The sequence below is a fragment of the Dermacentor albipictus genome, chromosome 4 (genome assembly GCF_038994185.2).
Source record: "Dermacentor albipictus isolate Rhodes 1998 colony chromosome 4, USDA_Dalb.pri_finalv2, whole genome shotgun sequence".
NCBI classification, from domain to species: Eukaryota; Metazoa; Arthropoda; class Arachnida; order Ixodida; family Ixodidae; genus Dermacentor; species Dermacentor albipictus.
Window position 1 is genome coordinate 55,644,752 of NC_091824.1, and position 15,667 is coordinate 55,660,418.

At 43.0% G+C, this 15,667-nt stretch overlaps 1 protein-coding gene across 2 annotated transcripts in view; it reads left to right on the forward strand.

Moving 5' to 3' along the window:
* Positions 1 to 15,667, forward strand: part of Vps13 (vacuolar protein sorting 13C) — a 240,439-nt gene that overhangs the window by 175,862 nt on the left and 48,910 nt on the right. The window contains exons 51-55 of one of the 2 annotated variants that reach the window (XM_070536982.1): positions 1,348 to 1,449; positions 11,427 to 11,495; positions 12,541 to 12,633; positions 14,609 to 14,716; positions 14,875 to 14,961. In XM_070536982.1, coding sequence (XP_070393083.1) covers positions 1,348 to 1,449; positions 11,427 to 11,495; positions 12,541 to 12,633; positions 14,609 to 14,716; positions 14,875 to 14,961 — 459 coding nt within the window. The remainder of the gene's footprint in view (positions 1 to 1,347; positions 1,450 to 11,426; positions 11,496 to 12,540; positions 12,634 to 14,608; positions 14,717 to 14,874; positions 14,962 to 15,667) is intronic. The other variant, XM_070536983.1, reaches the window with a different exon arrangement.

The window sequence follows — 15,667 nt, forward strand, 5'->3', positions numbered from 1 at the left end:
CAGAAATCGAGACGCTCCAGCTTACCCCCACTCTGCCCCCCTGGCGTGGTGCGCTTGATCGCATTACCGCGAGCTCTCTCTCCCCTGCCCCTCTTTCCCTTTGCTTGCACTCGAAGGCAGCACTCATAAAGCCACCATCTTTCTTGTCTCACCCTCGCACACTTTCACTCGCACCTAAAGAACACAGTGCGCAGGGCGCAATAGGATCTTATCGCACTTGGACTTTATACGGGGCGGGGCACCACTTCTGCCTTGCTGCAGGGCAATTTCAGAGGTGGGTTTGCAAGCAGCCACTTGTTATTAAATCATCTGACCATCTGCGTCTGCGAAGGTTTCCATTTATTTTCTTGGCATTCCTTTGGGGCAGCAGTGAAATTTTGTTATATTGAAATCGCATACAAACACACTTTGTTATATTGAAGTTCTAAATACATGGTGGTCTATGGACAAGAAGTTAAGAAAAGGTAAATACTTCGTTATATCGAGAATAATGTTATATCTAAGTTCGTTATATCGAGGTTTGAGTGTATTCGTTTAGGGGCTCTAGGTTAAGCTAGTGTCTGCAAATAATAGGCCTTTGCAGTTATGCCTGTGTAGAACCTGGGTTATGTTGTTTGAAAGTAATATTTTATTTAAGCTTACAATAACTGATGTGTGAACCCCAATTTGAAGCTTCTTTAGTTTTCATTATTACTTTTTTTTTCATTTTTCTATTTGGCATCAGAACATTCTATTGGAAAATTTTCCCTGGGCACTTCGAACCCCTCCAACTTCACATCAATTTTAAGGGGGAAAAATTGTTACCATTATTCAAGTAATCACAGTAGTAATTTTGAGAACCTTTCAGTGTGGTAGGGTGCATTGTTCTTCTGTCAAGAAATGGTGATGAAAATTACTTCCAAAAATTACTCATGGGTGCACACAAAGCAAACATAGACCTTTTGTATGTTACTTTTATTATAGCTTTAGCATTTTCTTAGTGGTTTAGCTGCAGTTGTGATCACTGAGAAATGTAATTGACAATATTGTATGTTGTATTGACAATAGCTATTTGCAATTTTATTTTTTAATATTGGCTTCATAGCGTAAGATTCTGTTCAGTTAAGTTTTTAAAACATTTCTTAGCCTATACCTTCAACAATGCACTTTCTAAGAGATAGTTTTCACACTATTGCTGTGCAGCAAAGTTAAGAGACTGAATTGTTATCACTGCTGTATGGCAGTATAGTTTAACATTGAGCAGCTTTGTGTGTGCATCTATGTTTTAGCATTGGCAAACAAGATTAAGCCAGCCAGTTCACCTTATCGCTTGGAGTAACATGCTGATGGTAATGTGCTACTTTGCAGGACTTGGGCATGCATGTCGAAACAACCAATAACTGCATAGTATTGGGTCTATATTGCCCTTTCTGGATGGTCAACAAGACAACTGAGGACATTTCCTACAAGGTTAGTACATAACCTTTTTCTGTAGGTTAATCATTTTGTAGTGTAGAGCTGTTTGTACGCTAGCTGGCCTATTAACAAACTTTCTTGACGAGTAGCGGCAGTTATCTTTGTTAGTTTTTTTAAGGCAGGACCTGATGTCTCAACAGCTGAAATATTGCGAGAAGATATATGTTCTTTATATTAGTGACATTCGTGGCAATCATGTTCTTTTTCACCTACATGGGAAGTTTCAGGCTGCAAAGTTATGTAGTTAGAAATTCTCAAACAAGTGAACTTTAGTTGGCTTCTGGAAATGTGGCAGAAAATGTTCATTTCTTGCAAGCCACATTTCAAAACCAGCCACAATGTCCAAAGATGTTTCAGTGGGCACCTCTCAGTAGCCAACAGCAATAACATGACAGATGATGACAGATGCCTTCTGCTAGCTGCATTGGAAGAGGTCATTAGGAGCAGCAGAGAATGATTGATTTCTCAGAAGCTCAAGAAAATACCTCAAGGAGCTTTCTCAGTAATGCTGATTGTGAGCAGCTACAGCAAAAGTGGGCATAAAAGTATCCAGCTTATCATCAACCCGTTGCTTAGTGTAAGATGCAGATGCTTACTGGGACACAGGACTACACAAGCCCAATAGCATTGGCTGTGGCTAATGTAGATGGTCGTTGGCTTAGCTTCAAACAAAGGACTACTTCATAAAACTTTGTGTGTGCTGGAAGTCTTAAAGGTATTGTTACGGTCTCTTAGAGTAGCAAGACATTGTGCTGATGTGTTAAGGCTAAGCCTGAAATGCAATTGCTATGGCTTTCTGGAAACTGAATGGCCCTCTGGTGCATTCCAGTAGCCAGGAAGCAGACCATTCAAGATCCTCTCTTGAGGCTCACACAGTTCAGAGTACTGGAAATAAATAAGCAGTGTTGTTTTTCACAGTGGGGATGTCTCAAAGATCTGCATGTTTTTTTAAGGCCACCAGAAAAGAAGGCTAAACTCAACTGCACTCTGTGCCTTTGACTAGATGCCATCTGGCTGTACTGTAGCAAGGAAGGAACTTAGTTTCAGCAATCCTGGCAGCATTGCTGTTTTTTATGGTACTCATCAAATAGAAGCCTTCAACTTCTCCATCAGCTTGGGGTTGGTTTGGATGAGTACATTCTTTACCATAGGAGGGCCTGCTCACTCTGTTGTAGAGTATGTCAATAGTGAATTATGTGTGAGAATGACATGGAGCAAATTGAGCCCAGTGGAGTCTGAGGTCTGTTAGAGTGCCATCATATGCTTACAGTATGTCACTGTGTCACACGATAGAGAGACAGCAACTACTAGTGTCCCACCGAAGAAGCCAAATTTATTGATCATATACAAGTTTCGAGAGAAGACAACTTAAGAATCACATGCAAAACTGGATAAGCACCTCCTTTCTGAATGTAGTCTGAAATTGCATAGCAGAGTGTGTGCAAAGTCTTAAGCAGTAAAAATGAACTGACTCACTGCTGAACTCATTAGAAAGCTCAATGACTGGGCCTTGATGTCTATAATGGCACATACGCAACAGCAATACCCACTTATACCATCACATATCTTTAACCAATGAGTGACCCCTCCATTCACACACCACTGCCAACTGTTGATGTATGCCGTCATTAACAGATTTGTCACTCGCACCAGTTCTGCTTCTGGAATTTCCGCTTCCAAATTTTCCACTTTCAGGATTTCCGCTTCCACTGCTGCTCGCTGTCGCACGCTCACATCTACGCTGCAGTACCATACAACATAACGTATAGCGTCCCTTTGATAATCTACGTGTTTGTGGCCTGCACGCTTAACCTGCACGCTTTGCCTATAGCTGGTGTCATAGCATGTATTCATCACTACAGCCACATTGGGAAATATGACGTTGCTTCTGCTTGGAACCAAAAGCTGAGGAGACGAAAGTTTTGTTTGGACACTGAGGGTTTAAGCAAAAGAGAAGGGCGGAAGAGGAAGGTAGGTTGGCGGTTCTTAACCTGGTCAGCAAAAACATGTGTGAAGGGCCATCACAGTGGCCGAACCACAGCTTGTGTCCATCTGCTGCCAACTTCTGGAGCAAGCAGCTGGCCAGGCACCAGAAACTGTCGGAACATGTCACCAAAGCAGTTGTCACATAACTCTAGAAAACAATGCCATGTAGGCAAGGCAAGAATGCAAATGAGTTGTGACACCCAGTTGTTTAGTTACTCATTCTTTCTAAAAACAACTTCATTTCACGTAATGAAAACAGTAGTGCTGATGTGAGCAAGAGAACACAACCAAAAGAAACCTCCTTTTTTTTTTCTGCTAGAACTTCAGCTTGAAATACATGAAAAGCATTTTTTTTTCTTTAGAACTGACATTTTGCTATTTTGAGTGAACACCTAAACATTTCAGGATGATATCCTTCAGATTCCCGGACCAGTGTTCGGGGTCATTTTTATTTGAGATGCTGGGAAACCAGATTAATCTTGCTGCCTAAATATTTCTCAGCAGCGGCATTCTGCGAAGACTTGAAGCTACAAGATATTTTTTGCCTTTCCAACTGGGGTTGTAGTATTCTTCGTGTAAAAAATTTTTGCACGCCCATACACCTGACAATTTTCAAATTGCAGGATCCATTAAGATAATGGAACTGTGAAATGAGTTACAGTATTTAATTGTGTATTAGCTCTGCTTCTTGCTTCGTAGGAAAGTTTCAGTTGAACAATGAACATTTCCACAAAGGAACATGAGCCATACTTCCTCATTTTAGCATGTTTGTTTGAATTTTCTGTCCGTTTGCTTGGCATTTCTTACTTGTCATTTTTTCCTCTTTTTTTTTTGCATTTATATGAAGACTCGAGCACTCTAGACCCTCAGAAAAATACTAGCAAGCATCAGAGCACCCTAAATAATTTACTCCTATAATACTTCTTTCTACAAAACGGTTTTGGTGCTCTGCTACATTGGGGTTACATACGTTGTTATAACGTTGTCACATACATTATTACATACGTTATTACATCGTCGTACTCTGGCTCACTCATTTCCTGCAATTGCCTATGGCTGCCACACTCAAGCACAACCAGATGTAACACACACCACGCTTTTATTCTGTTAAGTGAAGCTCTCTTCACAAACCCTTCAGGACTTCCTGACGATGGCTGCTGGCTGGATGCTACTGCTGTCTTACCGAATAGCTCACACTTAAAAAAAAATATTTGAATTGCATGTCTAATAGTGGGATTGAACCTTGGTCTGGGCCCCAGCTCAGCAGTCTGATGCGCTAACCATTAAGCCACAATTGCCTCCATACTTCCATCATGTTGACGCCAGCTAGCTTTTTGAGATGATAGCCATGCGTGTCACAATTGCGTAGCGTGGGTGCGTGAAAGAACAGACGTGCGTGGCAGTTGTCTTTACGTCGATGATGCAGGAATGAAATGAGCAAATTCATAGCATTTGATTAAATGCTTCACATAGATTCCAAGATGCGCATTGGATCTGCATAATATTTTTATGAGTAGCGCCTTCATATTTTGCCTTCTTATTATTTCTACACAATGTCGGGTAGTTTTGCTCTGTGTCACAGCATCACAAAATGTCAATAACACCAGGTCCGGCATTCTGAAACCAACTTTAGCATCAAATTCAAATGCTTTAGAATTGTTTCCTGCCATTTGTATTCACTAAATGTCATTCTTTTACATACGAGAAGAATGTGGCAACATTTCTACGACTTTAAAAATATGTCAGCAATCTTCAAAACTTATTTAGCGTAACTCTAACTTCTCATTTATATATATAATAGGCAAGTTTTAGTTATGATACTCCTAAACCTTTCTCTTTAAAACATTTACTGAACATAAAGTGTTTACTTGGGCTGCTTACGTCTACAGCGCACTTGGTTCGGCTAATGTACGTGCTTTGCTGGGCTCCTAAATGTTGTTGTACCTGTTTTGCGCGTCCAATCAGAGGATTATGATTGAGCTTCCTGCCATCCAAGAGAGGAAGCGATCCCATCATCAAGTCAATAAATATGACAGCCCGTATATTAAAGGGAGCAATGTTCCCACTAAAGTCTTTAAGAGGCTCGTAAGTATTTGCTGTGTAACCACCTACGGCAAGTATTGTGCTGCTGTTCATGACGTTGTGGGTTTGATTCTCAGCTGTGGCCGCTGCATCCTGGTGGGGGTCGAATGTTAAAGCGCCCGAGTGCCATGCTTTGGGTGCATGTTAAGGAACCCATTGTATAACTTACAATGTTGAACCCCTGTAATCTATTGTGAATTTCTTTATAAGCTTCCATTTGTGCGCAACTTTCAAGAAAAATGGTAATGTTGCTTTAGAGCTGTCTTTCTCTGTTCAATCACTGTGAGGTTTTCCTGGCGTGAGCTCTTGACGCATATAGCAAATGAACGTTCGTAACATGTAACGACTCAAAAAATAAACCTTTCGTACTATTGTCATTTTTGTGTACATGATATTTAGGTCAATGTAAACAAAACAAATTTTCAAAATTGCTAATGTGGTTTAGCTCAGAGCTCAAAACAGTGTTATAAAAGAAGTAAGAATGAAGTAGCAATTCTAAAAAAAGTAATAGAGACATCCTCATCTCACGTACACTAATCTCAGTATCCTATTTACCGCAGTATTTCAAACAAAATAAAGTTAAGGCAAAAAGTGAGAACTTAGTATGCTCACGCAAAGTTTTTCATTGCACTTTTCTATCCAAGCCATATTTGATTCTCTGTGGACACCTTGCTTCTTGTTGCATCTGCTCGGAGAAGCTACGTTGTTTAGGTGCTGTTTTGACAGTGAAGAGTGACTTAACCGAAGTACTTCTTTTAATCACTGACATTTAAAAAAATTCACTAACAGTTGTGATACTCCCCAATGCGAAATTTGAGTGCAGCTGTATACAAGTTTTCATTTCACTATATATTGGCTAGCACGGACAGTCTGTTTCTTGTGGCATGTTGCAAATGAGCGAAGTGTAGTACGACTGCCTTGCTAAACAGGAGAATGCGAGAAGCATTGCGCATATGACAGATGGACGCGATTCGAAGCAGCTGCTGCAGACAGACCCCCGCTCATGCAGCACTTTATTTTGACGTGCTCGCCACATACCTTATTGAGGGCGTCATTGGTGAACATAAGTCGGATGCTACTCTGGCACTATCTCAGAGCCATTGTCGCTGCAGAAATCCTCATATACACTAGCAGTAAAACACACGTGATGTGCCAGACAGAGCGGCCACACCGACTGTCGGCGAGCCACTGCAGCAGTCACGTGACAGCATGAAAATCTCGCCTCCTCTCTGTAGGTGCAAGATGTCTCATGCTTTTTCCTTCATCTGCTGATAAGTTGGTGCAGTGTTCACGTTCTTCGTGCTTCATTCTTAGCGCGAGTCATGTCCTACGAAGGTGATGTCATTGCCACTGATCATAATCATGCAAGTGTGCTCTCTTCTGTTGCGGCGACGCCGTGTTCCAAAGTCAAAGAGAATGAGGTATTGGCTGTCGCCTCCGCATGCTTATATTCAGGATCGGCCTTGTCGTATAGAATCGGATATGGCCCACTGTCTCCAAAAACCTTTCCATCAGGATGTTTTGGTTTAGACTCATCCTTGCAAAACAAAATCTCAAACCTCGACAATCAAAACAAGTGCAAACGATACCAAGCCAAGCAAACCAAACGAGTGGGAGCGAGAGCTGATGTGAGCAGACGACAGTATGAAATGAGCGGTCCAGCTGAGACAAGATATGAGTATGCATCGAGCAGTCGGGCATGTCTGCATGACACCAGTTTCCGACATGTACGTCAGTGAAGGGGCTGCTCTCATTAGTCTCCGCCATTTGCAGCTCGGGTATTTCATCTCCTGCTCTGTGTTCGCTCTTTCATCCTTCGCTGTTGTGGTCGTTCGGTCGGTTATGTCTATGCCGATGCTCGCCGCTGGAATGGGTGCCTAAGAGCTGTGCTATAGGAATATTTTTACGTGCAGCTGATACACAAGGCTGTTTACAATATATTTACACATAGGCCAACAGTGGCTAAGATGGTAACCCTATAGCAATTGGGAACATGTGGCCTTCCTCCTCTTCAGTGCAGCCACACTATGGTGGCTGTTTTGTATCATCCTGCTCGGCAGTAGAAGCACCGTCCCGGTGCTTAAGCTACACATCCCTAGTCAAAGATATGTTATAGGGCTTAACTCTCGCTACGTGAACGATGTGACTTACAGCTGACAATGACGCTGAGGGGTCAGCGGGGATGGTTTCATATGTGACATCAGTCACTTGTCGCACCACACAGTATAGGCTAGTGTAACGCAACAATAGCTTTTCGGGAAAGACCCACACGGCAGATGGGTGACCAGGGAAACACCAGAGAACCTGCAGAAAAGTGAACATTGCAGAGGTGCCTCTGATGCTCCTGTGAGGCCTCTAGACAGGTGCGGGTGAGCTGCCATGCATGGTTGGCGCATGCGATCGCGTCGCAGGTGTTCTTAGTGGTAGAGAACATGCCGGCAAAGGCAGCAAGATGTCCAAGGGCAACGCGGGTTCTTGGCCGTGTAGGAGATAGAATGGTGAATAGCTGGTAGTGTTGTGACGTGAGGAGTTAGACACAAACGCCGCATATGGTAAATGAAGATCCCTGTTTCAGTGGTCGGCCTCAACCTACTTCGAAAGCATGTTGGTGATGGTCTGGTTAAGGCATTCCATGAGGCTGTTGGTCTGTGGGTGGTATGATGTGCTAAATTTGTGCTTTGTCGAGCAGGAGGGGACGATGTTGTTGACGACTGCCATGAGAAAAAGCTACGGCCACAGCCAGTTCGTAATTGGCACGGAGCACCATGCACTAAAATGATGTCGTAGAGTAGAAAGTCACCGACATCAGTAGCGCAACTTGTTGGGAGGGCTCTAGTGATAGCATACTGCGTAGCATAATCGGTAGCGATGGTGACCCATTTATTTCCGGAGCCCGAGAGAGGAAACAGACCAAGAAGATCTAGACAAACTCAGAAAATGGGTTTGGGCAGGACATCGATTGGCTGGAGACATCCAGCTGGAAGCATGAAGGGCTTATTCTCGCACAGACGGGGCTCACAGGCAGCACGCCGATGGAGTGGGTGAGACCGGGCTCACCCAAAAGAAGTGACCTGGCTCAAAAGAAGTGCCGGCATACACGGTCGTATGTGCGAGACGCCCAAAGCCAAGGGAGCATTGTGAAGTTGGTGGGGGACAGTCGAACGCAGGTGTGATGGGATGATGAGCACAGTAGGTCAGGGCTGTGGCGTTAAAAATTGCGGTGATATAATGTACCCTCCTTGAGGAGAAGCATCCAGAGAGAGGCGTCACCAGGCACTGACTCCAGCCGGTCGATGAAAGCTTGTAATGAAGGATTGCAGCATTTCTCATTGGTGGACAAACAATATGCATCCTGGTTCAAGCATCCCGTCTTATATACGATGGAGAAGGTATATTCTTGCAGGTTTAAAGCCCAACGAGTGAGTAGTCCCATGGGGTCCTTGAGCGAGGATAGCCAGCAGAGAGCATGGTTATCAGTGATGACACTAAATGGGCATCTGTACAAGTATGGACAAAACTTCGTAACTGCCAGCACAAGAGCCAGGCACTCGCACTCTGTGATTGATCAATTGGGCTCGGCAGGCGATGGAAATCTGCTGGCATAGGCTATAACACAATCATGTCTACACTATTGTTGCGATAACACTGGTCCTATGCCATGACCACTGGCATCCATTCAAACTTGCGTTGAGGCAGACGGGTCAAAGTGGGCCAGGATTGGAGGCATGGTAAGGAGAGTAGTGAGATGAGAAAAAAGTGTGGCATGATCAGAACCCCAAGGAAATCGGACATCTTTCTTCAAGACATCGGTAAGAGGGCGTTCAACGGTCGCAAAATCCTTTACAAAGCGCGGGAAATAGGAGCACAGCCCTAGGAAACTACAGATGTCCTTTGTAGACTTCTGGTCAGGGAAGTTAATAACAGCACGAATTTTGTCCAGATCAGGTCGCACACCTCTTTCATCCACGAGGTGTCCAAGCATGGTGATTTGGTGGCGAGCGAAGTGACATTTTGAAGAGTTCAACTGGAGACTCTACCGGCAGAACATGTCAAGAATCGCTGAGAGATTATCGAGATGTGTGTTGAATGGTGGCGACAAAACGATGACGCTGGCACATAGCACAAACAGGTGAACCACATGAACCCTTGAAGCAAAGAGTCAATCCTGCGTTCAAAAGTGGCTGCCGCATTACAGAGACTGCAAGGCAGTACCTTGAACTGGTAAAGACCATCGGGTGTAACAAATTCATTCTTCTCTTGGCTTGTCTTGTAGATGGCAGTCTGCCAGTAGCTGGACCATAGGTCGATAGAATGAACATAGGTGGCACTGTACAGGTAGTCTAGAGTGTCATCAATACACGGCAACATTAATGCCATGCATCAATATGTGACATTAGTTATATGCTGATATTGGTGAAATATGTTTTCGGCTTACGTTGTTATATCCGATAATTTATTATATCCCTCTTTGTTATATTGAAGTTGTACTGTCACTTGGCCTGCTGGTTCTAATCCAGTCATTGAAGTTGATATGTTGGTCTGTGTTGTATCCATGTTTTGTGGTACCATTTATATATGCATTTCAACCAACTAACTTGAGTATCGTTCTTATTATAGTTTTTTTACAGTATAGACTTTCATCAGTTCGAGCTTGATGTGACTGGCAGAGTTGTCAAGCCATTCAGCAGGTCGAATTAAAACAAGAGGCGGAAAAAAAAAGAACAGTTTGAGCACACTGCTGTTTCATTTGGCAATACTTGCTGATTCCAGTGCACAATCAATTTTTAAAAGTTCATAGTAGAAAACAGTTTGCACCAAAATTTAATGCACACCTGACTTCATAACAAAAGAAAAATACAGCACGCTTCTGATTCTGTCAGTCAGAATTAAGATGGGAGCTGCAGAGTTTACTTTCAGAAAATAGAAATATATGTACAACTAGTGTTAGTCATTGTCAACCCTGGACAGCATTTTGTTGCTGTCCATGGACACTAATATGTCACCCTCACAGCAGCATATTTCATTATGTTTGATATTCTGCATTTCTTGAACCACTCCGCTGCAACCACTAATGGTATGATAGCCCACCCCGAGACTGCATGGAGTGCCTCGCCACTTTGTTCTGAAACATATGCAAGTCTCTGGAGCGTTGAAAATGTGTGACCCAACTCTATTGCTGCTAGCCTAGCATGTAAAATAACTTCCCTTTTGAATGAGCTTTCATAAGTAAAACTTGAAAGCAGCAGCTTGTCATTGCCATCCTGTGTGAAAACTTGTAATGACGGTGATCATGACGCTGCCTCTGATCATAGGCTGTGGTTAATGCAACATGGTTTTGGTTTTATATCCCATTGTAGTGCGAGGGCAGCTACTAAAGGAAGGCCGACGATTGGCGCTTTCAGCTGGAGATAACGTGTGTTCAACGCATTTCACTGTCTCCTAAGGCCATCAACTGATGTTGCAGCTTTTGGGGGGGGGGGGGGGGGGGGTAATTAGGTTAAGCTACATGCACACTGACCTGGTTATATTCAAATTATCCAGTGAAAGCCAATTTCAAGATTGAGGTAAAGGAGCTTCAGGTGTTCTGATCAGTTGTGATCGAATTAACAGAAGAATTGAGTTAACCCAAGTAGAGCTAAAGGCCTTTGCTGCCATTTCGTATGTCACCTTCTATTTGCCTTGTCTTGGAAAAGAAAATGTATTGCCAGATTTTTTTTTCATTATTGCATCAGAATTTTGCTCTCTTGTACTTCGGCTACAGGCAGCCATATGCCTTATGATGCCGTAACTCTTAAGTACAGAATTTGCTGCTGCACGAGGATGCTTATCTAATACACAAAAACAATGTAACCCCTTATTATGCTTCATTACTAACTTTTGCTTCTTTCATTAACGCTTGCTAGCCTGGAGAAGACAGACGTCTGTCTCTAAGGTCACAGTCATCTATAGAAAAGGAACTGAGTCCAGGAAAGGTACAGCGTAAATGCTCGCATGGATCTTAAATGTTAGCACCATATATGCGCACATTTCTACTGTTGTTGAATGCATCATTGGCACCTGAATGGCATGCTTCACTTTTTGTAAGTATGCAAATGGCATGATGGGTGCTTATGCTTGCACAAAGGTTGCACTATTTGACGTAGCTTATCAGCATGTAAGGATGTTGCACATTAAATGTCACCTTTACTAGACACTGTCACATGTATTATGCTCCTTAGCTATCATGCATGCTCAACAAGTAGCCATCACAAGTGGTCATCACCACCACTGGGTAGCTAAATTTATTAGTTTCATTTAATTAAAAAAAAAAGTATCACATTCATAAGCTGCCTGTGCAAAGCATTGACAAGTGCTGTATTTCTTGCATTATGTGGTGAGTTCATCTTTGGAGATGGTTACTGTTCTGTGTGCCATGCATGTGTCACTGTTTGCACATGTTTTGATGCACAGTTTTGCTAAACATGATGTTTTTGTACCAACTGTCATAATCACATTTGTACAATTTTTGCTGCCTTGTGTATGATAGGCTTTCTTTGTGATCTGGCCTTTCACTTATATGCAACTCGCAATATGTAATTCCTCATCTTTAAGCTTAACAATATTTGCTTTTATTGTGTCTGCTAATACTAATGCGAAAGAGAAGGCATGCATGCGGCAAGGCTTGAAGTTTAACCTAATGTAATGTGTGAATATATATATTGTGCATGTGTGAATGCAGTCAGAATATCTTGTGCAATAGTGTGGCAGTTAAGCACAGTCACATGGCAATATGAAACAGTCATTTGTGAAGAATAAACGCAACTGCAGTTTCACTCTGTGCTTAACGTGCCTATTACCATAATGCTGTACGATTTTGTTCAGCAGGTAGTTACAGCAGATGCGATAAATGAAGGTTCCTTGGATTGCTTTCTATTGTCTTCCTATACAGCTAAGCTGTAATGTTGTATCGTACATGTTGCCTTGAATGTTTTAGTTGTTCTGTAGTCTAACGTATTTGCTTTTCTTGGGGCTGACTAGACTGAAGATTCAGCTGGAATCCCCCATCCTGCTACTTTTGACGGCCCAGTCCTGTTCTCCTATCGTTCCAAGACATTGTTCACAAAGAAAAAGGTGGGTTATGGCTCTGTGTACAGTTGTACCCAGTCCAAGACAAACAAAGGAAAAGCCAGATAATTGTTTTATCTAGTGCTACTATCTACTGCACAGGGTTTATGCTACTAGGGGATAGAAGTAACCAGTATGACACCTAATGCAGATACCTTTGAATAACATATATTAACGCGGTAGCGTTAAGGAGCTTGTGTCGCAGAAAAGCCGGTGGCGTTGGCCATGAGCGAAAAATTCCGGAAGGCAATTCATAAAAGCAACTTGTAAGATGGGCTGGGTGGCAATTGAACCAGGGTCTCTGGAGTGTGAGACGGAGACGCTATCACTCAGCCGTGAGTTCAATGCTTCAAAGTGGGACAAAAGCACCTCTAGTAATGTGGTGCTGCTTTAGAAACGTGCCGTATAAAGTTATACTGCAGTGTATATCGGTAATTATAAGCATGTAAATTACAGAACTCACATTTAAACGAGTAGCAAAGTACGTTTCCGCTACATTTCTTCTGCGCTTGGCACACACGCAGAGCCATCTTGTGGCTAACACAGAAGACCCCCTCCTCGCAATGTAAGGCGCTGCCCTGACAGGGGGCACGTCACTCGCCCGCTTCTCCTCTTCGTCTCGTTTGAGCACATTGAGGCCGTGCGGGGACCGGTGCGAGGATGCCCCAATACCCTTGTGTTTAATAAGTTTTCTCATTCTCTCCCCTTCCAACTTCCAGCGTGCGTCACTCGAACCCTCGTGTTTAGGCGACGCGGCTCCTCTTTCCGCTCACAGCACGATTCCTAGGTGCAGCGTCCGATGCGGGACACCTCTGACATGATCGCTGCGCCATAGCGTATCTGGTGGGAAAGCGTCCCCTGCAATGTTTGCCGTGCTGCTGGTGAGGAGTCATGCGTCTGCGTGGTGCTCCTGGAACAAATAATTAGAAAAAAGTTGCACTGTGGACTTAGAAGTGTTGTATATGAAAACTGTCTTTGTGTGACTCAAGAGCATGCCGAACGAACGAGTGAGCGGTGCGAACGGGGTGCGATAACGCTATCGCATTCCACTCTTGAAGGCGAAGCTTAAGCGTCCTCCAATTTTTTTTGCTTGCCTGCCTTTATTTGAAGTTGAGGCTGCTATGTTCAATTAATTACCAGTAGAGCATTCCCCCAAGAATGGACATCCCTGTGCGTCGGTTGTAGAAAAAAAAAAAAGTAGCTTTGTTAATTTTTTTATGTAAGAACAAAAGCAGAGTGTGCAGCTATATTTCTTTGTGGTTTCTCAAAAAAATTTTATTTCATATTTATCAAAGTGTTTAAATCGGACCAAATAATTGTTGGTAAGCAAAAATCGTGCTGCATTCTAATGTAACCAAAGGCCAACCTCGCAAGTTCTGAGAACATTTCCTGCACTGAAACATCTAAAACATGTGACAGTATCACTGGTTGCTGGGCTAGTTGGTTCACTCACGCCCGTATGCAGAGATGCAACTTAAGTCGAAGCACATGCTTGACTTGATTTAGATGACGCCTGGCATTAACGTGCCCAAAGACGCTCACTGCGTTTTCTTCGGCGCGTTCCCGATAGGCGTCACTCGGATCAAGTCAAGCATGTGCTTCGACTTAAGTTGCATCTCTGCATACGGGAGTTAGGAACAAAAGATCATGACGATGCTGTTTTCGGTTTTGTTGTTTCTTCATGTCGTTCCATGTCTTTTACACCATAACATGTGAAAGCATTTGGAAATACTTGACATCACAGTGATGTACTTGAGTTGCTGTTTGGGTACATTATACACAATATGGTAGGTCAACATTTCTCACCAAATTAATGCACAGTCTCAAAAGAATGTTACTCCTGTAAACTGGTAGTGTCACTCCTTAATGCTTCTTTAAACACTATCAATCAATCAATCAATTCTAAAACATGCTGCGTATAGCTGGTCACTTCTGTTGCAAACCAAGGAAGTTGCAGCACAGTTTGTTTTTATTTTTTCAGGCTGCAATAAAGATCTTCAACTCGGAGTGGTCCGAGCGGTTTTCCCTGGATGCTGTTGGGAGCTCAGGAACCATAATCGCCAAATCCAAGGATGGCCACTCCTACCTGGTGCGTACGCTGGGTGCTTGGGAGTAGACATGTTTCAAGTCTCTACATTCAAAACTGTGCTTTGGCAGAATGCAAGTGTAACGTCTCCAGCAACGAATGCAAATGGTGTTCATTTTCCAATGCAGCTCATCTTTTTTTTTTTTTACTTTTTGTTCTAGCTAAGTGTTGGGATTACGCTAAGTGCCACTGGCCTGACAAGAATTGTCACCTTCACACCATACTACCTTATTTTGAACAACTGCAAGGTATGTTTTACAACTATAAGGTATGTTTTTCAGGGTTTGGCTGTACCTGTGTGGGTTTGGCAAGAATAACAATTTGGTGGGGCGTAGGTGTCATGTACAGTGTCTCAATGACAGCATGTGTGTAGAGTCTCTCTGCACTACTTTGTTCGTGAAGAATTAGTCCTACCCTCCTGAGACCTGAGGACAGCTCAGGAACATTAGTCGCTTTTCAGTCTGTTATTATTACCGACTGCTATGTTACAAAAGTAAAAAAAAAATAGTCTGTCTACACACTGCAGTTAGACGAGCTTCTCACCAGGCTCCATTGCAGGTGTTAGTTATACACTGGAAATTTTAACATGCCGTCTGCAGATCATTTTACTGAAATAATATTTCATATCGGATTATTATTGGAGGAGGTAGAAGAAATTGGACATCCCGTTACCATACCGCCAGGAGGTAAGCGTGGCTGCCAGCAGAGGCATTCTCTCCCACTGCCTCGAGTAGCATCTGCAAGTGACGTTCCTTCCCCTCATTCTCCCATACCAGAACCAAGGGACCATGTCGGGTTCGCGTGACAGGCACTGCCTCCTTTTTATTTATTTTCTTTTTTTTCTTCTTCTTTTTTTGTATTGTCAGTGCGTGAAGCATGTGCTGCTCCTGTCTGTCAAATAGCCAAACCTGATGAGGGGCCATTTAAAGCAACATTTCCATGCGCATAGACAAT